At 37.9% G+C, this 22,676-nt stretch overlaps 1 protein-coding gene across 1 annotated transcript in view; it reads right to left on the minus strand.

Moving 5' to 3' along the window:
* TMEM255B (transmembrane protein 255B) overlaps nucleotides 1–22,452 on the minus strand; it is a 122,201-nt gene extending 99,749 nt beyond the window's left edge. Inside the window, exons 1-2 of the mRNA XM_072621877.1 lie at nucleotides 22,198–22,452; nucleotides 8,165–8,307 (exon numbers count right to left, since the gene is read on the minus strand). Of these exons, the coding sequence (XP_072477978.1) occupies nucleotides 8,165–8,307; nucleotides 22,198–22,252 (198 nt within the window). The 5' untranslated portion in view covers nucleotides 22,253–22,452. The remainder of the gene's footprint in view (nucleotides 1–8,164; nucleotides 8,308–22,197) is intronic.
* Between the last annotated feature and the right edge of the window lie 224 nt (nucleotides 22,453–22,676).

Below are 22,676 nucleotides of genomic sequence, written 5' to 3' on the forward strand. Positions count from 1 at the left end.
CTTGGTGTTCCATTGAGTGTTCACGGCACTCAAATGAGAGCATACACAGTAGTCACCAGTGTCAAGCTTTCTCCAACAATTAACCACCTTTATGAAGAAGGAATTTTTCAAAATGTTCTTTGTAAATTAAAAACCAACACACTGAATTAGGAGTTGGGAAACCTTGTACCTTGTACAAGAGCCACCTTCTCATGGAGGACTTTCCTCATTAATGATAACAATACTAATTAGCATTTATATAATGCCTTAGCAGCTAGGTTGCACAGTGGATAGAGTGCTGTAACCAGAAAGACTCAGCTTCTCGAGTTCAAATCTAGTCTCATACTCGCTTAGCTGCATGATTCTGGGCAAGTCATTTAACTCTGTTTGTCTCAGTTTCCTCATCTATAAACCACTCCAGTACCTTTGCCAAGAAAACCCCAAATGGGGTCATGAAGAGTCAGACACAACTGCAAATGACTCAACAAATGTAATGACTCAAGGTTTGCAAAGTGCTTCACAAATCTGTCGTTTGATTCTCACAACAAGCTTGGGAAGTAGGTACTGTATTATTAGTCACACGTTATAAATGAGGACACTGAGACAGACTGAGGTTAAATGACTTGCCTGGAGTCGCATAGCTAGTAAGCATACTTGAAGCTGGATTTAAAGCTTAGTGACAGAAATCTATTGTACCGTCTCTGCTTCCCGACTCACTCAGTTTCTGTTGGTTTTCCTCCAACCTCCCCCCAAAACCCAACTAAAATTACTTTGCATGTGTATCTATTTCCTTATTTGTGCACACATATTTTCTCTTCAGTAAAATGTTGGACTCCTAGAAGGAAGAAACTGTTTCGACTTTGCCTTTAATACTTATATTGTGTATGTGTATATGCATATGCATGTATATGATGACCTTACCTTTATTATATACATATATAGCCCTCCCTCCCTCAAAACAAAGTCAAGTGCAAGTCATACCTTCATTTCTCTGATGTCATGGTCTTCCTCAAAAACGAAGGATGAACACAACAACACAATATAGACACATAAAGAAGTTTTACTTATATGTGTATCTGTATGTATATGAATAATTCCTATGTAAATACAAATACATTTTATTTATATATGTGTGTGTGTGTATAATCCCTGTTTTCAAGGACCTCCCATCCAAATAATTTCTCTTCTACATGACAGCCCTTTAAATACCTGAAGACCACTATCATGCCCTGCACTGAGTCTTCTCTTGCCCAGGCTAAATAGCCCTAGTACCTTCAATTTGTATGGCATTGTTTCTAGCTTTTCATTTCCTGATTGCCCTCCTTGGATAATTTCTAGCTTATCAATGTCCTTCTTAAAAATATAGTACTCAAAATTGAACATGATATACCAGTACAAAATACTGTAAAACTATCACTTACCTAATCAAGCATTCTAAGCCTCTCTTTATACAACCCAAGATAGCATTAAAGGGGGAGGGAGCATAACAGAGAAGGGAGGAATTGGCTTCCATGTCATACTGCTGATTTATATTGTACAAATTTACTAAAATCCTCAGATAATTTTCACATGAACTGATATGTAGTTGTGTCTGCCCCAATACTGAACTTGTGTTTTAAAAAAATCAACTTCATAAGTGTAAGATTATGCTTTTCTTTCTATTCAATTTCATTTTACTAGATTCAGTCATTTATTCTAACCACTCAAGATCTTTTGAGATCTGACTCTGCTATCCCTCTCAGCTTCTAGTCTGATCAATATCTGACCACTGAACCCAGATGGCTCTAAAGGAGAGAGAGTGAAGCTGGTGATTATGCACAGCTCGCTCTTACTTAAATCCAATTCACTTGCAAGTCCTGGCATCACCTTCTTGATGTCATGGTCCTTTTCAGGAATGAAAGACAATCATTAACAACAACCGAAAATTTAATAAGCATGCCATCCTTGCCTTACCCAAATAGCCAATTACATGGTTGAAAAGTTCAGCACTAAGGGCAGATCCCTTAGGCAGTCCACTACTAGAGACACCCTTCCAAGAAAATGTTAGACTATTCTTTGGGTCTAGACATTCAACCAGTGCTGTATCCCCTTGAGTTTATGCTCAACTAGACAATCATCTTACTCCTTGTCTACAAAGGCATTATGCAAGAATTTGTGAAATATCTTGCTGAAATTCAGGTATAGAATATGTCTGTATACAAGAGTCAGGGGATGAGAGTGAGAACATTCCAGGCCATTTCTTCCAGTCCAAAGTCCATTTTTCTTGGTGAAAAAAGAGAGGCAAAATACAGTTATCCCTTTTACATCATATATAGCACAGCACCCCACCCTTACCCCTTTACCCCTCGTGATCTGGAAAGTCTGCATGAAAATTTTTGGCCCTCCCTTCATATCAGAGATGTCTGAATTATTATGGTATTAAAAGATAAAATATGTTGATAATATGTAATTCTATGCATATATTTGATGCATTTCTGAGTTTCTAAATTTTTTCTGTGTCATCAGCTGACCTTTACATGTTGTCTGCAGCTTCCACAAAACTCCCAAAGAATTCCCATGTAATTTCTTATTGCATTCTTATATCTTGAAACTGTGATGTGGAAAGGATAGCTGTAATCATTGAGTACAGCTAGGTTCTGATTAGTGTGAATAATGACTTCCTTGCAATGTTTGCATTATTTGAATTACTGCATATTGTTGAACTGGAAATAATTACCCTATTTTATATAATTATCACTTTGAATAGTGTGAATTCATATACAGTATGACCATTTCAAGGGATTCATTATTTGAACTAATCAGGATCTACTTATAGGGCTTTCCTTGCTCCTTTGTCCATGGTCATCTACTCTAGATTTCAAAACAATGGTCCTATCTCTTCTTTGATCTTTCTCTAATCTCAACATAGTTTTGTCCAAAGAGCCCTTCTGTGGTTGTCAGCATTCATCATTACCTCAAGTTCTTTCTGAGCTTTAGTGCTCCAGAGGCTATTAATAGCACCATTACATGCTTTTGTGTTTATCTTCTTGTATGTCTCTCCCTTATTTGTTATGTCTAAATGGGTTTGGAAAATCTAAATTGTTCATATGATGGTAACTGAATATTATTGTGCTATGAGAAATGATGAGCAGGATAATTTCAGGAAAACCTGGAAACATTTACATGAAGTGATACAAAGTGAAATAAGCAGAACCAGGAGAACATTGTAACATTGTAACATTGTAACAGCAATATGGTACAACAAGCAACTGTGAATGACTTAGCCATTCTCAGCAATACAAACATCCAAACCAATCCCAAAGGATTCTCGATGAAAAATGCTATCTACCTCCAGAGAAAGAACTTATGGCATCTTTCACTTTCTTTTTTCATTTGAGTTTTCTTCCACAAAATGACTATAATGGAAATATGCTTTACAGGTTTATACATGTATAACCTGTATCAGAAAGTTTACCATCTTAAGGAGGGGAAAAGGGAGGAAGGCTAGAATTCAGAACTCAAAACAAAAAAAGAATGTTAAAAATTGTTTTCACATGTAATGGGGGGGGGGGAGTTTAAAAAGGAAGAAAATCGAAGTTGCCTAAAACACATTTACAAAGACATTGATCTAATATTCAGGAGAAAATTTTAGTGAACTAAAATTTTCTCCTGAATATTAGATCAATGTCTTTATATATGCTTCCTGAAAACCCTTCAGTAAAACCCCAATATAAACTTTAGCAGCCATGATATGTTATGTGCCTAGGCACTAGGTATGTTCCTTGAGTATAATACCCGGTTTTTATTGCTCCATGAATCTCCTGTCAACCAACCTGATCTCCATTTCTGTCTTGCTAGAGCACACCAGAGCCAATCTACTGACCCTGACATTAAGAACAGGCTTCACCTTTGTTCTAGGATGAGAAATCAGAGCAGAACATCAGCACAGACACTCCAGTACCATTTTTTTATATATAATTCTTCAATAGGACTCATTCTTTAACTATTTATTTTTCAATAGTGACTTCTGAAAGCCTACTGAGGATTTTTCCATTTACAACACAGACATCATTTTCTTCCTAAGACCAGTTCATTACAATGAATTGCTGGCTTGTATACAGGAACTTTAATTAGTGTCCCACATAAGTGATTTAAATGACACATTTGTCAAACCAGTGAATACAGAGAACTCATTCTTTCAATGATTTAATTCTAAAAACATACTTTAAATAATCTTGTTCCATTTAGAATATTTTGGTCCATGACCAAAATATTTATATTTCTTAGAGGATCATGCCTACAATGGCATTCTATTTATATTTTAATGTCATTAATATTATTTATTAGGATAAATATTAAATAAATTAAAAAATTTTTAAGTAACCAATTCTAGGTATTTATTGATCCAAGGTTTTTTCATATATCTGCAGAAATATCATGCAGTTCCAAAACTACAGGGGGAAAGTCTTTCCCTTTTACAGCTCACATCCTTGCCCTCTCTCTCCACAACTGTACCCACACATTGCCCTACATGGAATCCTGAAGTTGCTTATGCCAGAGCATGCCAAGAGAAGAACCTCTTTTGGGATTCTCCAGGGCCTACATTCTGACTTCTGGCTAATGATGGCAGCTGGCTAAGTTCAAAAAAATCCATACACAAAGAAGTCATTTTTACAGGCTTCTCACAGTCAGGAAAACAACTAAAAGTAACAGGCAAGGCATCCTCCAAGGCATTCCAACTGAGGAGCTGGGAAGGGAGGGGCAGAAGGTACATGATACTAATTAATCTGAAAGGGAGAGCAGCTTCCATTTTTTTTAACCAACCTCAGAAGACCTGAATTCAAATTGCAGCCTTGTCACTGTCTAGCTGTGTGACTCTGGGTAAGTCACATAACCTCTTGTCAGTCTCAGCTTCCTCATCTATAACATGGGGATAATAACAGTACCCACCTTAAAGGATTTTTAGAAGTATTAAGTGCCCTTGGCAAACCTAAAAGTACTTTTATACATTAACTATTTTTATTATTAGAACCATGTGAGTAACTGCATTAAAGCTATGTCTGCTAAGGAAAAAGAATGATTGAGTTGAGGAAATTCTGAGGAAATAAGGTAAAAAAAAAAATAAAAAATAAAACCATTGCAATTTGGGGAGTGGAAGAATGAATTATGAAGTGGAATTAATACTGTGCTGGGATTCTTAAGGCATTCTAGTCCCAGGTCTGTCATTTTCTCATTTTCCTACTTATATGACTTTAAACTAGTCACTTCACTCCCAGAGTCTCAATATTTTCAAATGTGAAATTATGGGGTTGGACTTGGTGATCCTTAAGGTTCTTTCTAGTTCTAAAACTATACTTTTCCAGGACCAAAATCATCCAGATTGACTATCCACATGGAACAAATTAGGAACACTTATTTTTAAATATATTTATATAGTGCCAATCTCATGTCACCTTTTACTTCCAGATTTCCCTTAACATTTCTGAAAGAAAAATCCAATTCTGAAAGCAGGAATGGGAGGTATAAAAATAACATACAGTTCACTCTACTTCATTCTTATTCTTAGGTTTAGCATATGTAGCACAATAGGTGATTATGAAAGGCTCATTGAATTTAAAAGTATACGCTCACATCTTCTAGGAAAATTCTACCTATGGAAAGAACAAAACATAATGACAGGAAGTTGACAAGGAGATCTAGTGGAGCTCCTTTATAGCGATCCATACTTTCAACCTAGATCATTCACCAAAGACAGAAGATTCAAGGTATATTAGTCAATGATAAATCAACCTTGAAGTATTTTTTAAGTATCTCCTACTGCCAGGCACTGGGCTAGACACAGTGATACAAAGAAAAAATAAAATGGTCCCTGCCCTCAAAGAGCTTATATTCTATCAGAGAAAACAACATGAACATATATACAAAATAAATGCAGAATAAATACAAGGCTGTTTCTGGGGGAGTCTACCAGCTAGAGGGATGGGAAAAGGTGTCATGTATCAGATGACATTTGGGGAAAACTTTGAATTAGGGATTCTACAAGGCAAAAGTACGCAAAATAAGGCATTCTCATCACTTGGTTTAGTCTAGAGTGAAATTTACTCCAAGTTCCCTGTTTCCATTGCAGAATGTTCTCCAGAGGTTGTATCCATGGATTGGTTTGCTTGCCTTAGGGCTTGCCCCTGATCCTACTACACACCTACTATAACCTACTACATTTGTTTTTTTTCCCCTCTCCTGCCTCTCCTTACCTTTGAAGTTCTCTCTCTCCTTGCAACCACCTACTCCCATTGGAGATGTCCTCACTAAACCACCAATTTATGGAAGGGTCCAGGCCAGCCATCGTTCATTATTTTCTCACAATTCTGCTTCTGATTCTCTGGATTTCAACACCATGCTCCTGGGCAGGTACCTGACTATCCCTTTTCACCTTCCTTTTATGTACAGTCTTCCTCTATTAAAATCTAAGCTCCTTGAGGCAAAGACTGTTTTTCTTTTTCTTGTATTTGTTTCCCTGCCAATCAGCCCCATGCCTGGCACATATAGTAAACATTTTTAATAAAAGTTTGTTGACTTGGCTTGACTCAACCAGAATTTCTTCACAGTTACAAGTGTATAAAGTGGTTACTGGGGATAGAGGAAGTTCTCAGCTGATAAAAAACCAGGAGAGTTAGAAGAAAGCCAAAGAAGAGAGGGAGGGTCTGGGAGGCCCATAAATTTACCTTGGCCTATCTATGCTACATAAACAATGCCTCCTTGGACATTGGCCTAAATGGAATTCCATGAAATGCCTTCCACTAAACTGTCCAGCAATAAGGGAATTGCACTAGGGCAGAGTTAAGATTCTAATGAACTCCATGAGTGTCTGAAAGACCCAAATCCAGTCTCAGAAACTCACTAGCTGTTTGACTCTGGGCAAATCACTTAACCTCTGCCTCACTTTCCTCAGCTATGAAATGGGGGGTAATAAGAGAGTTGTGAGGACAAGATAATATTTGTAAAGTACTTTGTGAACTGGAAATTGCAGGGATGCCCATCAGCTGAAGAATGACTGAACAAGTTGTGGTATATGATTGTGATGGAGTACTACAGTGCTATAAGAATGATGAACTTCATGGTCCTAGAAAAAGATGGGAAGTCGAGCACGAAATAATGAAAAGTGAAATGAGCAGAACCGAGAGAACACTGTATACAGTTACGGCAATATTATTTTAAGAATGAATTTGAGCAAATAAGTTATTTCAACTATTATAAATATCCAAATTAATTATAAAGGACATATGAAGAAAGATGCTATCTGCATACAGAGAAAAATGGACAAATACAAATATATATAGAATAATTATATATATATGTATACATATACACACACGTGTGTGTGTATATGTATGTGTGTATATACACACCTATTTGGTATACATGGTAACCATCTGTAGGGTGGTAGGGACGGAAAGAAGGAAATAAAGAAATTTACATGCTAATTTTGTTATATATTTGAAAGGAATAAAAAGCTGTGCATAGCAGATTTGCAATTTCATATGCAATCATCTTTTTATTGCACTACTACAGAAATACCTTTTTTATTCAATAAATTAAAATAAAATGATTATATCAAAAGCAAAGTACTTTGCAAACCTTAAATGCTATATAAATGCTAGTTATTATTATTGGAGAAGACCCAAGGGGGATCTGGAAGGCTGAATTATGGAAAAGGAATTGCATTTGTTCTCTCAGATTTGAAGGTAGAAATAGGAGGAAGAGATAGAAGCTACAAAAAAAAAATAAGAAAGAAAATTTTGGTTTCATGTAAGGAAAAGAGCTACCCAAAAGTGAAATGAGCTGCTCTGGGAGGAAGGGAATTTACTTTCACTAAAAGTCTTTAAGCTAAGATGGGACACTTATTGGGGATGTAGGAGAGGGAGCATCTGCACAGGTGTGTGTTGGATTAAATGGTCACTCAAGCCTCCTTCTAACTCTGAAAATCTGTGATTTTTGTAACTGAGGAGAGGGGTTTCCTGTATCAACATCTGACATACTAGCATTACCTAGACATGTGGGCTGGACTAGAAGCTTTCTGTGATTTTAATTTCTAATTTCATAGCACAAAAAATCTAGAAGAGGCTCTCAGAAATATGAATCTTCCTCATCCACACCACAAATGGCACCCTCTGGCATACCATCCCAAGCACATCCCTTCTGCACTCACAATAATTCCAGGATAGTAGCCTCCCACAGTCACATTCTCAGTTCTGGTCGTTGCTGCAAGGCCAATGGTCAGTATGAAGATAGATGCCACCAGTAGAGAGACAGCAAACCAAAGAGAAATCTGCTTTCTTTTTGCAAACTGCCCTGTGGAGGAGATGAAGTGGGGAAAAATCTGTTAAAAAAAACAACATGGGTGCAAAGATAGGTGTTTTAGCAAACATGGTACATGTTCAAGAGCTATGAGTATATTTTCTCATATATATCTGCTAATGCAAAATACACAGTTGGGGGGAAGTGATCAAGGAGAGGAAGATCAACCACCTTTTAGGTTCATTAAAAGGTCAGACAACATTATTGACTTAATGTGGTAATATAGTGCTGTGTTCTTTGATCTTAAATGAAAGACTTTTGATCAAAGCAACAAACAAATATTAAGTGACTACTGTATGCAGTGGTACTATGTTAGGTGCTGGGGAAAATACAAGGACATGGCCTCTTCTTTCATGGAGTTCACATGACTTGTAAACTTCTGTATGGGGTGAGTCAAGAATATAGCATTTTATTTGGGAAGTAACTTTATCACATTTGACATTCATTAAGCAAACATTCAAGCATAGAAAGAAAAACAAAATTATAAGTGAAGTATTAGGGCTATACTCATTTACAAGGGACCTACTGAGGTAGAATCAGACAGCCAAGTGACACAGTAGATAGAGCACTGGGCTTGGAATCAGGAAGATTCATTTTTATATGTTCAAATCCAGCCTCAGACTTACAAGCTGGGTGACCCTGGGCAAGTCATTTAACCCTGTTTGCCTCAGTTTCTTCATATGTAAAATGAAATGGAGAAGGAAAGGACAAATTACTCCAGTAGCTTTGCCAAGAAAACCCCAAATAGGGTCATGAAGAGTTGAACATGACTGAACAGCAACACTGAGTTAGAATCAGTGCTACCAACCCAACTAAGGGTTGGTAGCATCTTCTAGTCCATGAGCCAAATACAGTCTGCTGCCTATTTTTGTATAACTGGAAAGCTAAGAATGATTTGCACACTTTTAAATAAAGTTTTATTGAAAAACAGGTGGTCTGGATTTGATCCTGGGATGTAGTATGCTGACACACCAGGCTAAATCATCCAGAACATACAGCCCTCCTCACAATGAGTTGTATAGCACATTTACAAGCCAATCTTTTAGGGTGTGACTGAAAAATGCTTTTGTACAAGTAGTAAGACTACTTGAAGGTATAAGTCTTATGCAGATAATAATTGTCAATAACAGAATCCAATACTGTCCAATATGGTTAAACTAGGGTCTTTAAATCTGAATACTTCTAGCTATCCAGTCTTTTTTCAACAAGTTATTAGCTTTTTTTTTTTTTTTTTTTTTTTTTTTTACTACATGGCAAGGAATAATTCAGGAACCTTTTATTTATATGACTTGGGCAAGTCACAATCTCTGGGTCTCAATTTCCTCATCTGTAAAATGAAGGGCTAAGATTATCTGTGCTTATGAGCGCTGAGTTTCTAAATCTATGATCCTATGGTTCCTAGGTCACCAATAAGTCTATATGTTCTTTCTAACTCTAAACTTTGAATTTTCCCTGTTCAACTTTCCTGGCCACCAGATAATTCTTTGCATTTTGTGTCCTTGTCTTTCCCTGGCTACCCAAAAAGTATGTGTGATTTCCATTATCTAGCTTCTACTGCACTAAATATATTTTATCTAAGAGCCTCCCTCCAATAAGAATCCTAGGTTCCTCTATGGTAAATTGTTCTTTAGATCCCTACACATTTCTCTCTCTCTCTCTCTCTCTCTCTCTCTCTCTCTCTCTCTCTCTCTCTCTCTCTCTCTCTCTCTCTCTTTCTCTCTCTCTCTCTCTCTCTCTCACTCTCTCTCTCTCTCTCTTCTCTCTCCTCTCTCCTCTCTCCTCTCTCCTCTCTCTCTCTCCCTATCCCTTTCTCTCCCCTCTCCTTTCCCCACCCAATATAAAGGTTTCTTGTTTTAAATCTTCCACAATACATGATTCATCAAAGTGGGCATTCCTTCCAGGAAGTCTTAATAGTCCAGAAATTCATGAATGTTGATAGTGCCTCCATTCTCATCAAAGAGAATTCTTGTCCACACCTTCCCATAAAGCCTCTATAAGTCACTTACCAAATGTAATGAAGACCTTTCTACAAATCAGGAGTATTTAATCTTTTGGGGGGTCATGGAGCCTTTTGACAAGTCTGATGAAGCCTGTGGATCCCATCTCAAAATAATACACACAAATAATATGCACAAAATAAAATACATAGGATCAAAATTGAAAAAAAGATATGAATTTTTTTCCCATCCCAGTTCATGAAATCTACCCAAGGGGTCCATGGACCCCAGGTTAACAACCCCTTCTCTAAGTGTTTTAACAATTTTTTAGGTACTAGGGCAGCACTTGGACTGTCCATTTCGTATCTTTTTCCCTTGCTCCAGGACTGACCCACCTACTTTTCCACTCATATTTCCCAGATGATGTTTTTACACCCCTCTTTGCATATGAGTTATTGTTGGAAAGATATTGCAGGTAATTTATGTTCCCCATGCACCTCTCCGGTGCCCTGTGGGCCATGTGAAATTTTGGTTCTCTGCTTCCATATGATTTGCAACCATATGGTATCACCAGAGAGAGAGAGAAAGAAAGGGGGGGGGAGAGACAGAGACAGAGACAGAGACAGAGGGAGGGAGAGAGGGAGGGAGGGAGGGAGGGAGAGAGAGAGGGAGAGAGAGAGAGAGAGGGACAGAGAGAGAGAGAGGAAAATGTGTAGGTATCTAAAGGACAATTTACCATAGAGGAACCTAGGATTCTTATTGGAGGGAGGCTCTTAGATAAAATCTCAGTCTTCTGATTCCATATACGTTATTGTTTCTACTATACCTCAAAATCATGAGAAGAACCAGGGTCTTCTTTGATTCTGATTCTTTCTCCACTAAGTCATGCTGCCTGTCATATACACTAAAATACTCTCACATACAACACACACAAAATGCTTTTTTAACTCAAACGAATTCAACTAGCATTTCTTAAATGCCTACTCTATGGCAGACACCATGTTAGGCAAAAAACAGGATTAAGACAGTTCTTGGCCTCAAGAAGCTTTCTTCTACTGAGTACTATATTATAATCAATCACTCAGCTAGCACTTATTAAGGACCCACTATGTGCTAGACACTGGGATACAGTGACAAAAACTAAATAATCTCTGACTCAAGGAGCTTGCTTACTTACTGAAATTCAATCCAGCTGACTCTCTCCTCCTTTTATACAAACTACAATGCCCTGACTTCATCTTTCATGAGCTCTGCTCAATGAAATGTCCATCATCTGGTGGCTAACCTCCCAATGAAGAGTCTCTCCAGGTTTAGCTAGGTTGGATCTCCTTGTATCAACATGTGATGGGTGGCCAGTTATACTTAAAGACTTTCCAGTTTGGTAAGTCTCTCTAGAAAGCGGGCTCCATTGGCACAGCCTTCGAGAATGGGAGCTTACTCCAAAGTATGATTATAGTAGAATACTCGGTAGGTTCTAAACTTCTTGAGGGCAGGAACGTTTCCATTTTGTCTCTCTATCTGTAGCATCTAGCCAGTGTTTTGCACTGAGTAGAATAAGATTTTTAAAAAATCATAACTGGAAGGGTCCTTAGAGACCATCTAACCTCAATCTCTTAATTTCATAGATAAAAGGAAAACTCAAACATAGAGAAATTAAATAACTTGTCTGAGATATACAGATATTTAGTGGCAGAGTTAGTTTGGGAACCTCAGGCTTCTGATTCCATATACATTATTGTCTCTACTATACCTCAAAATCATGAACATCAGTATAGTTACATAAAAGACACCACATATTCAGACAAAGGCTATTGTTGGTCAGCAAGATAAATGAGCAATATGTCATGCACAATCTAAGATAAAATTTCTTTTCCCTTATGAACTATACCTAATTTATTTCAGCTTAATTTCAAAGCAAGTTATAGAGTAGGTAAAATACTGTGCTTTCTCTTCTTCCTATTATAAGGCTTTTAATTTTGGAATTGTGACTTATTTCCCTTTTTAATTTGAGGAAAAAAATCTTTCATTTCAGTTAGAACTACTTCTGTCTACCAGCAATGTATACACCTACACAGCTAAAGTGCTACAGAGAGGGTTTAGCAGCAAAAAGTAAAGAAGTTTAAATGCCAAATATTCAGAAATAAATGAAAGCATAAATCAATAGGTAAAATCAAAACAACTTTTCTAATATAAGAAAAAACTATTCTATTTTTTAATCTAAATGGCCTCTTCAAGAGTGACCATTTCTTTCAGAAACAAGATAAAAAGCTGGTATAGGACATCTCCCCCAAGTCCCAGGCAATCAATCACTTCATTTTTCTTGCTTTTTGCTTATTTCCATACCTTTTTTGCAATAGTCCAAACAAATCTCTAACCCTGGATCAACTTCTCTCTACTCAGCCATTAGGATGACACCTCTGTTCCCTCTGTCAAATCCCTCTTCAGTATATGTTGCTTTTGAAAAATTCATCATGAGACCTTTCCATACATAAAAGCCCTAAGAATCAACTCAAGAACATGACGTGTCATTAATGCCTGATTAGCTAAGGTGATGTAATCAGAAGGATTTGAAGCAAGAGGATCTCAGTTCAAATCCCAGCTACATAGTATCCATGGCAAGTCAACTTGTATTCTCCAGGCCTCAGTTTCTTCACCAGTAAAAGGGAGATCAAAGACAGGGGGAAAAAAACCTTAAATATAGGAAGGTATTTATAGAGGCACTTTTTGCAATGATAAAGAACTGGAAATAAAATAGTTGCCCATAGGTTGGAGAATAGTTAAACAAGTTGCAGTAATGTAAAAATAATGTTATAAGCCATATGTAGATTAAATGGATGTTAGATTAATCATGGAAGCTAGAACTTTCCTTTGGTCCACATATTTTTATGAACTTCCTTCTCAGGTCATCCTCAGGCTGTTGTCCAGTGTTCTCCAAACCTAGAACATGACCGCAGTGAACAAGGGCAAGGGTTGAATTGACTGGCTGGTGGACATTAATTATTCCAACCATAGGCACAAGAATTGGCCATGCATATTCCTGCCAAGTATTCCCCTTGTGATACTCAATAGTCCTCCTGCAGATTCTGAGTTCTACAGTCCATGTTGTATTCAGATTGTGAACCAGTAGCTTATGTTTGGTTCTAGACTCCTAAGGTAAAAAAAAATATGAATGAACATCCTTTTTCTTTCCTTAAATATGAAATAAGCAGATCTGTTGAAGGAAACTCATTCCTTTCATATGATCCCCAGAATTCAAGACCTGCTGTAATATTTATACCATTGTGTTATTCAACAACCATTTATTAAGTATCGACCATAGGCAAGATAAGAGGCACTTTTGTATCCCTTGACTGACTAACACAATGCCTGGGATATAGTATGTGACTAATAAATTCTTTTTGATTGATTGGGGGAACCAGGTCCTGTGCTGAAGACGTTTACAGTCTAATAAAATGCAGGTATAAGTCTACCAGCTGGGACAATGTGTAGGACTAATTTTGCTCACTAGAGAATCTAAGACATTTGTAGTACTTGAAACATTTCCAGTTCACTTCTCTCTATAACTGTCAACATGGAAATGCTTTCATCCCAGTTTCCTTCCTACAAACCTTATACCCAAATGAAGGGGAGATGAGTCTAGCAGCCTCACCAGTTCAAATGCAAGCAGCATCATATATGACCAAGAAAGGGCACAGATGTCCTACAGGACTATGCCCTTTAAGAAGAATTATAGAGGAGCCCATACCTACAGGTCAAATTTTATTTCAAACTACTACAATGACAATTTCATAACACAGATATTTCAGAGCTCCAGACAATGGGCCAAACTTCTTTCAAGCAATACTCAAAACCACAAAATTCCTGAGCATTGAAAGAGTGATTGTAGTAATGGAATTTGAACCATGGTTGTATATAATGGAAGCTAGGTGGCACGGTGGATAGAGTGCTGGGCCTGAAGTCAAGAAGCTTCATCTTCCTGAGTTCAAATCTGGCCTTAGACACTTACTAGCTGTGTGATCCTAGAAAAGTCACTTAACTTTGCCTCAGTTTCCTCATCTGTAAAATGAGCTGGAGAAGGAAATGGCAAACCAGTCTAGTATCTTTGCCAAGAAAACCCCAAATGGGGTCACGAAGAGGGAGACGTGACTAAAAACAAGCAACACATAAGCCAACTCCTGCTTTTTGTGCTGTCTTCCTCCACATGTTCTTTAAAAGATTGGCTGGGGCAATAACTGGATGGGTGTTGCATTACTGGACCTTTAGATGGAGGGTTTTAAACTGCATTATTCCCTTCTTGCCACCACTCAGTTGCATCAAGGTATATATACTTATAATCCCAAAATTAATTTTTTAAAAAAGTACCAATCTAGGTGGTAAAAACATTGGATTATTCTTGGAACAAAGGTTAAATCCAGTTGTGGACTATATGTGTTGCTTTAATTACACAAACATTAAAATGTACCAAACTAGGGACTGTAGATTAATTGAACCTTCCAGAATCAATAAGGCATTATAGCAACAAAGCCACTGGCAACAAGAACTTTACAACAGTAAAGCTAACATTTATAGAGTGCTTTAAGGTTTACAAAAAGGTTTACATATATTTTGCCATTTAATCCTCAAAATAACCCTGAGAGATTGGGTGTATTACCCTCACTTTACAAATGAAGAAACTGAGGCTGAAAGAATTTAAGTAGGTTGTTCAGCATCATATAGCTAGTCAGTGTGTGGTAGGATTTCAACTCAGATCTCCCTATCTCTGGCACTGAATCCACTGTGCCACCTGCTTCCTGGAAATGGTTGTTTTATGTTGATTAGGATAAATTGTGATAGATGGTCAGATCTGGAGCTCAATTTATTAAATTAGATTATTTAATTTTTATTATTTATTAATAATTAAATTATTTAATAATAATTAGCAATATACAAATATACAAAAATAATAATTAAATTATTTAAATTTAATTATTTATTAAATTAGATTATTTAATCTAATGCCATCATTTTGTAGATGAAAAAGCTGAGGTCCAGGAAGATTAAGTAATTTTTCTAAGGTCACACACATTCTAAGCACAGACAGAACTAGGATTCAGACTCAAGTCTTGTGGCTACAATTCCAATCATGCTTTCCATTATATCATCTATCCTATCCTTCTGTACTGCCCAGTACCAAACATCTTAGGTCGGTTTCCTTGCTTCTCCTAAATTACAACCAAGCCAGGGCCAGACTTAATAGATGAATATTGTGCATTAATGAGAGACTGAATTGAACTGAATTACATAACTTGGTCTTGGACTAGCCTGTAAATATGACTATATTTTGACATCTGGGTGGATCATAAAGCCACTGGAGATGATAAAGATCTGGAAATAAAATAGATATCCATAGGTTTGACAATAGCTAAACAAGCTGTAGTAATATAAAAATAATGTATTATAAGAAATTAAGAAGTAATATGAAAATAATGTACTATAAGAAATTAAGAATGTAATGGACACAATAGGAAGACTTATATGGAGTAAGCAGAACCAGGAAAGCATCATACACAATGATCCCAAAAGTGTAAATGGAAAGAACAGAAAGCTAAAATTGAATGGGTGGGAAAAAGGTGTACTGGGGATAGACTTAAAAGTAATCTGTGGGAATTGAGATTGAAGCAGCAAGTATACATTAGATATTATATGTTCATAGCAGTAGACTGCTGGACTTAGAGTCAGGAAGACCTGAATTTGGATCCTTCATCAAACACTTATCTAGTTATGTAACCTTGGCCAAGTCACCTTTCAGAGAGGTTCACAGAACCTTAGCAGACGTAGGCTTCACTTGCCTTACTATAAAATGAGGATAATAACAGGACAGTTTCACAGATTGCTGTGATGTTCAAATGAATTAATACGTAAAACATCATTCAAACTTTAAAGAACTGTATTAATGCTAAAAGGACTACATAAATGCTAGGTAGTAGTACTAGTAGTAATAGATAACAGGTAGTAGTAGTAGTAGTAGCGGTAGTGGTGGTGGTGGTGGTGGTGGTGGTGGTGGTAGTAACCTGTGATACATGAATACAGTAAAATGTTACTATACCCTAAGAAACTGTGAATGTGAATCATTCACAAAAGCACAGGAAAAGACTATTGTATATATTATATTATTATATATATTATATATATTTCCAAAAATGTTTCAAGGAAAAATGCAAACTTGACTCTCCATGAAGAACAATGGTAGAAATTCAGGGACCTCTAGGGATTCTGGTAACATAGGAGAGATTTAAAGCTGGTGAACCCCTTAGACTCCATTAAGCCCAAATCCCTCATTTTACACAAGATAAGGAATCTGAGAACTATAAGGGATATGACTTCCTTATCTAATCTTAAATAAGTAGTGAGTGGAAAAATCAGATCTATCTAAACCATAGCTATTGGCTAATAATTCAAAAACGACTAAATTATCAGCATTAAGTGTACCATTGCATGCAAAACATTCTTATGAACTGTGTAAGGTGGTCTACTCAAAGAAAGCCCAAGGCAGCTGGGTAGTACAGTGGACAGAGCACCAGGCCTGAAGTCACACATTGTAGCTATATGAACCTGGGTAGATCACTCAACCTCTGTCTGCCTTAGTTTCCTCAACTGTAAACTGGGAATATTAACAGCACCTACCTCCCAAAGTTGTTGTGAGGATCAAATGAGATACTCTTTGTAAAGTGCTTAGCACTGTCCCTAAAGGTCCTTAATAAGTGTTTGTTTCTTACCTTCCTTCCTTTTCAGAAGATAGCCAATCAAGACATTATACAAAGTACAAACCTCAGATTGAGTTTGCAGCACACTAATGGTAGAGGGTTTTGTGTGTGTGTGTGTGTGTGTGTGTGTGTGTGTGTGTGTGTGTGTGTGTGTGTGTAAAACATTTATACATCCAGAATTACTAGTGCTTGAACTTTGAGTTCAAAATCAGAAAGATCCCTGAAAGTAAATCCACAAACTATGAAGTGTTCACTTGTCTTAACTTATTGCAAATTTTTGTAATTTTCTCTGACGCAACATAAAGACCATTTTCTTCTGATTGCTACTTTCGAATCTAATATTTAGAATGCTTCCTGTTACTCCCAATCCTAACTCTTGAATTTGCCTATTTCTCTTGAAAGCACGACCTGCCTTCTAGTGCTCCCATTCACCAACTCTTTCTCCCATGTTCCACATAACACGTCTCATCAGCCTCTCCCTCCAGGATATCTTTCCCCTCCATTCCCTTCTCTACACTCGCATGGCCACCACCCTAGTTCAGTCCCATCACCTAGCCAAGCTGCAATAGCCTATAAATTAGTCTCACTGTCTCAAGTCTGTCCTCTTTCCATTCCATCCTTCACACAGCTGCCATGGTGATATTCCTAAAGCACCGCTCCAAACAAGGCAATCTTCTCCTTAATAAATTCCGGTGACTTCCTATTACCACTATTACTGTTTCTTCTATTTAGCTTCTAAAAACCTTCACCAGCCGACTTTAGCCTACTTTCTAGGTTTATTATACATCACTTTCTGGCACTTTCTGGTCCCATTCAAACTGACCTTTTCACCCCATCTCCTTTTATCCTTTTCTTTGAAAACAAGGTATGGCATGCCTGGAATATACTCCCTTCTCACTTCCACCCCTTTGAATCTCCAGTTTTTTTTCAAAGTTCAGCTCAAGTACCCTCTGCTACATGAGGTCTTTCTTCACCTTCCTGGTTGCAGGTGATTCGCCCAACAAAACAAGAAAAGAAAAGAAAAAGACATTTTCTGTACTTTGTATATACTTATATACGCACAAGTTTTCTCTCCTTGTACAATGTAAACTCCTTGAGGGAAGGGACTGTTTCATTTTTACCTTTTTATCCTCAGGCCTTGACTTGATTGATTTCTCCTTCGAGTGAAGATGTGATTTTTAGAAAGTCGGAATTCATTCTAAGTAAGCATGGTGAATAACTTGGTTAATCAAACCTTGGCAGGAAGGAAGGAATGGAGAGTGTGGGGGAGGGGGTGTTCAAACAAGAGATGTCACTATAAAGTATTAAGACTGACTTTCTTGTGTGGTTCACAAATTAGTTGTGATAGGTTTAATATGTCAGCATATACAAATTCCCGGTTGTACATTATCTCCACTTCCCCTCCCTTATCATAATTATTTTCATTACCATTAATAATAGCTAGCATTTATCTAGCAATTTAAGGTTGGCAAAGCTCATTAAATGTATTCTCCCATTTGGTAACACTTTAAAGTCACCCTGTCCTACTACTACTCTTCCTCAACTACTACTCCCTACTACTACTCCCCAACAAGTAGTCCTTAGTAGATGGCACATAGAGCAGTCGTCCTCATCACCTCTATCTTTACCCTTTTAAGTATATCATAGAGATGCCAATCACATTCTTTCCCACTTTCCTTTTATTGTGACTCTTCCTTGTCTATTTTTTTCATCAGTTCCCTTTCCAGCCATTTGATTATAAAATGTGCTATACTGACAATATGAAATTGATAGACTTCCAACTTTTAATGAACCTAAACGTCTGAAAGATAGACATTATTTTGACATTTTTTTTCCCTTTTTTTAATCCTGATGAAATGCATGACATAGCCAGTGTGTTGAACCCAATTAACTAGTCACAAATGCCTGCTTTCAAACCACAAGAAAATCACTTTTATCAGTCTTGCCTCCTCCCAGTGTAGTGAAGTTATGGTAATGGAACCCCAGGAGCATGCCCTATTTCTTAAAACACACAGTTAATATTGTGGTTGGACTTTAAAGAAAATTTCCTTGATGAGTGGGTGACCTAAAGTAAGTCATATCATGTAATATCACTATAATTTCAGAGTTTGTGCAGCCTCTGCAAAATAGATAATTTATTGACTTGGTAGTCACTGATTATAACAATAAGGACTCCTCTCCATTGTTTCTGGAAAAATTTCAAGGTTCTGATATATCAGTCCCAATATTGCTTTGCCATTACCATTTCTTCCTTAGCCTGTTTTCTTCAACATTACTATAGAATGAAATCCAGGAAATGTGATGTACCATTGTTGCCAGCTACTCTGATCAAGAGTCTAAAGTTAATGCCAGGGCTGTATAATTCATAGAGAACAGGTGAAGAAAAAATACCTTTAAGAATCTGATCCTAAATGATACAAACTGTAATATTTTGACTCAAACAACAGAGATGAATACACATGCACATATCTTACACATACTACTTTATTTTTTAAACAGAGGAAATAAATTATCTATAAAAATGAAAAGCCTTGAGAAAGGGAGGCAGCACAGTGCAGTAAGTAGAAAGAATGCTGGATATGACGGCAGTCACAAGACCCAAGTTCAAATTCTGCTTCTACTAAGGGCACCTATGTGACCTTGGGCAAGGCATTTCTCTGGATGGACTTCAGTTTCTTCTTCTGTCAAATATAAGGGTTGAACTAAGTAATCTTTATGGTTTCTTTCAGTTGAAAATCCATAATTCTATATCAGCCCAGGAAGAGAAAGCAGAAAAGCTCAGTAATTATAAGGCATGAATTTTTATATGGTGATAGGAAAGCGGTTGAGAATGCAGCCTGGAATTAACTAGATGATTACTTCAAGTCTGATACTGTACAATATTGAAGACCTGTGTCACTGGCATATTATTATATTATTGGATATATGATTATATTATATATAATATATTATGCAAATTATTATATTCTTAAGATAATAGCACCAACAGAGTAAAATTAAAATGCTACTCAATTCCTCCTTTCATGATTGCTTTCATTATAAAGGCTTAGACTGAACAACCATGAAACAAAGGCAGGACTCATTATTTAGCCAATATTTATCAAATTGAATATTGCTGGGGTGAGGAGTTCTGAAATTGGCCATTAATACAAAATCATCACCTCTATCCCTAGCTCTCTGCACCTGAATGTACCCCACCTTTGCTCCTTTCGATTTTAGCCATCAGTTTTCTCTCCTATCTAGTCCCAACTTTGGATAGGCCACAATTCAAAATAATTGAAAGAAAGACAAGTTGTTTCTATCACTCTTTTGTTTTCAGATTCACCTTCTTAACTTAATAGAAGGATAATCTGGAACAGGAGAAGGGGATTTTGTAAGGGCATTCAGAATTGTCATGGGCTGAAAGTTGCAGGACTATTAGAGCTTAAGTTTTTCCAGGAATATGAGGAAAGTTAATTTAGTCATTTATTTCCTGGATAACCATGGTCTTACCCAAGCAAAATGACAGTTCATGTCTGGAAAAATATGCTCTGTATCTTTTTTTCTTGTATAAATTTTTCCATTTTAAAAACTTTAGATTTCTAGCACAATGTTAAAAAGCTTTGGTATCCTGGCTAATAATAGTAGCTAATTACTGCTTAGCACTTTACAGCTTACAAAGCCCTTTTACCCACAGGTAAAGTACACACAGCCGTGTCAGATAGCTACCTCCATTTTGAAGTCAAGGAAACTGAGGTTTAGAGAAGTGAGGGCTAGTAATTGGTTTCATTTTAGAAAAAAAAATGACAGTAGAAGTTGTTTTCTCTTGTTAACAAGCAACAACCATTTTATCCCAATGCATTAATATAACTAATACTACTATGGCAATGGGTATATATATGATGACCATACATGCAAAACATTTTAATATTTTGCTTTAAAAACTGGGAATAAGGGATTGATACTTCTTGAAAAAACAGTTTCCTTGATTTTTTTAAGCCTCTAAACCATAATTGGGGGAGGGAGAAATCCAGACTTTCCACACCAAGCTAAATGTATTGGCAATGTATTTTCCAACTGGTTTCTCCTTTGATGAAGAACTTGAATACGCTGTCCAAAATGGCAAATTTTAACAGGGCTGGGCAAGAAATTATTTCCTCTGTTCCAGCATTTAACATGCAATGATTTTTTGCTGCTTAATGTGCTGTTTCATTCTCTCTTGCCTCAAGGAAAACACACCCAAGTATTATTTGTATAGTTCCCAAACATCCCAGACAGGTTTAAAACCCTCCCCACTAAACTCCTTAAGTCACAGAAAGCTTCCCGGTTTTTAGTTATGCCCTAGGCTCCAGCATACTGATGATGATCACTTGCACAAATGAAAAGAGAAATGCAGCTGATGGGGAGAAAATGTGTGATCTGGATAATGTGGTTAGGAGAGGAGATGATGCATTCTACAATGCATTTGTGGGAAAAAAGGGGGGGGGGGAAGTTCCCTGGTGTCAGGAACCAACAGGAAACAGTTAGTTACCTGGCAACTTACTTTTCCCCAGTAAAGAAGGTACTAACAGGGTTTTGAGACACTGAAAAAATAATCACCACTCTCCTTACTATCAAGAGTTTCCACTTTATGAGACTAAGAAGTAGGCCAGTGGTTCTCAAAGTGTTCTCCAAGGAGCAAGAGGGCCCCGAAAATTCTTGGAAGTCAAAGTATTTTCATGACAATAATAAGTGTTTAAATGTCTAAAACAGGAAGTATAGATAGATTATAACCCACATAAGCAAAAGCTGGGGGACGGGGGAGAGGAGCTCAGTAATTTCAAGAGGGCAAAAGGGCCTTCATATCAAAAAATGTTAAAAGCCCTGAAGCAGCCTATGAGGACAGGAACAGGAGACTATTCTTTTTGAAATTCGAGTCCTAAAACCAGAAAAGGAGCTAGGAAAGCCCCAGCAGGAACCCATAAGCCTCCAAGAAATGCATCCCAAGAGTTAACTCCGAACATTTCTCAGGAGCTCCCTACTGTAAAGGGCAGCTTCGCCAAAGATAAAGGATTTGGTTAAGAAAGTATCCCCTTCGCCCTCGCGCCTGCCCCCTAGCCCAGGACCTTCATCCCATCCTGTCGGAGCCCAGAGTGCCAACTGATTCCCAGTGAAAGGTGCAAAGTCTAAATATGCTCTAAGAGCAGCGGCCGCTGGCTATCCCGGCGCGGGGATGCTTGGTTTACCTGCAGCGTCCAGCAGAGCCAAAGGACCAGGCACGGGAGGAGGAGGAGGATGCATCCTCCACCTGGGCTCCAGCCTGTGGCGCGGGGTGCTCGGGCCCCGGGGCCGACAGGTCAGCGCGCTCCGGGGCGGCTGTCCCGAACCGGGCTGCCCGGACCTGTGGCCGCCTCCTGGGGCTGGGAGGGAGGGCTCTCACCGCTCGCCCCCAGGGCGCCGCCGCTTCGCCTCCGCCGCCTTCTGCGGCTGCCTTTATCCCCTGCTCAGTCCCCGGGCTCTCTTCCCCTCCCTTCTCCGTTCCTCCCCTCCCCACCTCTCGCAGCTGCTGCTGCGGAAAGCCCTAGGGAGGAGGGAAGGCAAGGGAAGGAAGGAAACGTGAGTCTGTGGTGTGGTCCCAGCGTGGGGAGTATACAGTGCCTAGCCATCCTCTACCGCACAGCCACTTCCCTTCCCGTTCACTCAGCTCTCCTCCCCCGAAGGGGAG

The sequence above is a fragment of the Notamacropus eugenii genome, chromosome 6, assembly GCF_028372415.1.
Source record: "Notamacropus eugenii isolate mMacEug1 chromosome 6, mMacEug1.pri_v2, whole genome shotgun sequence".
NCBI lineage: Eukaryota > Metazoa > Chordata > Mammalia > Diprotodontia > Macropodidae > Notamacropus > Notamacropus eugenii.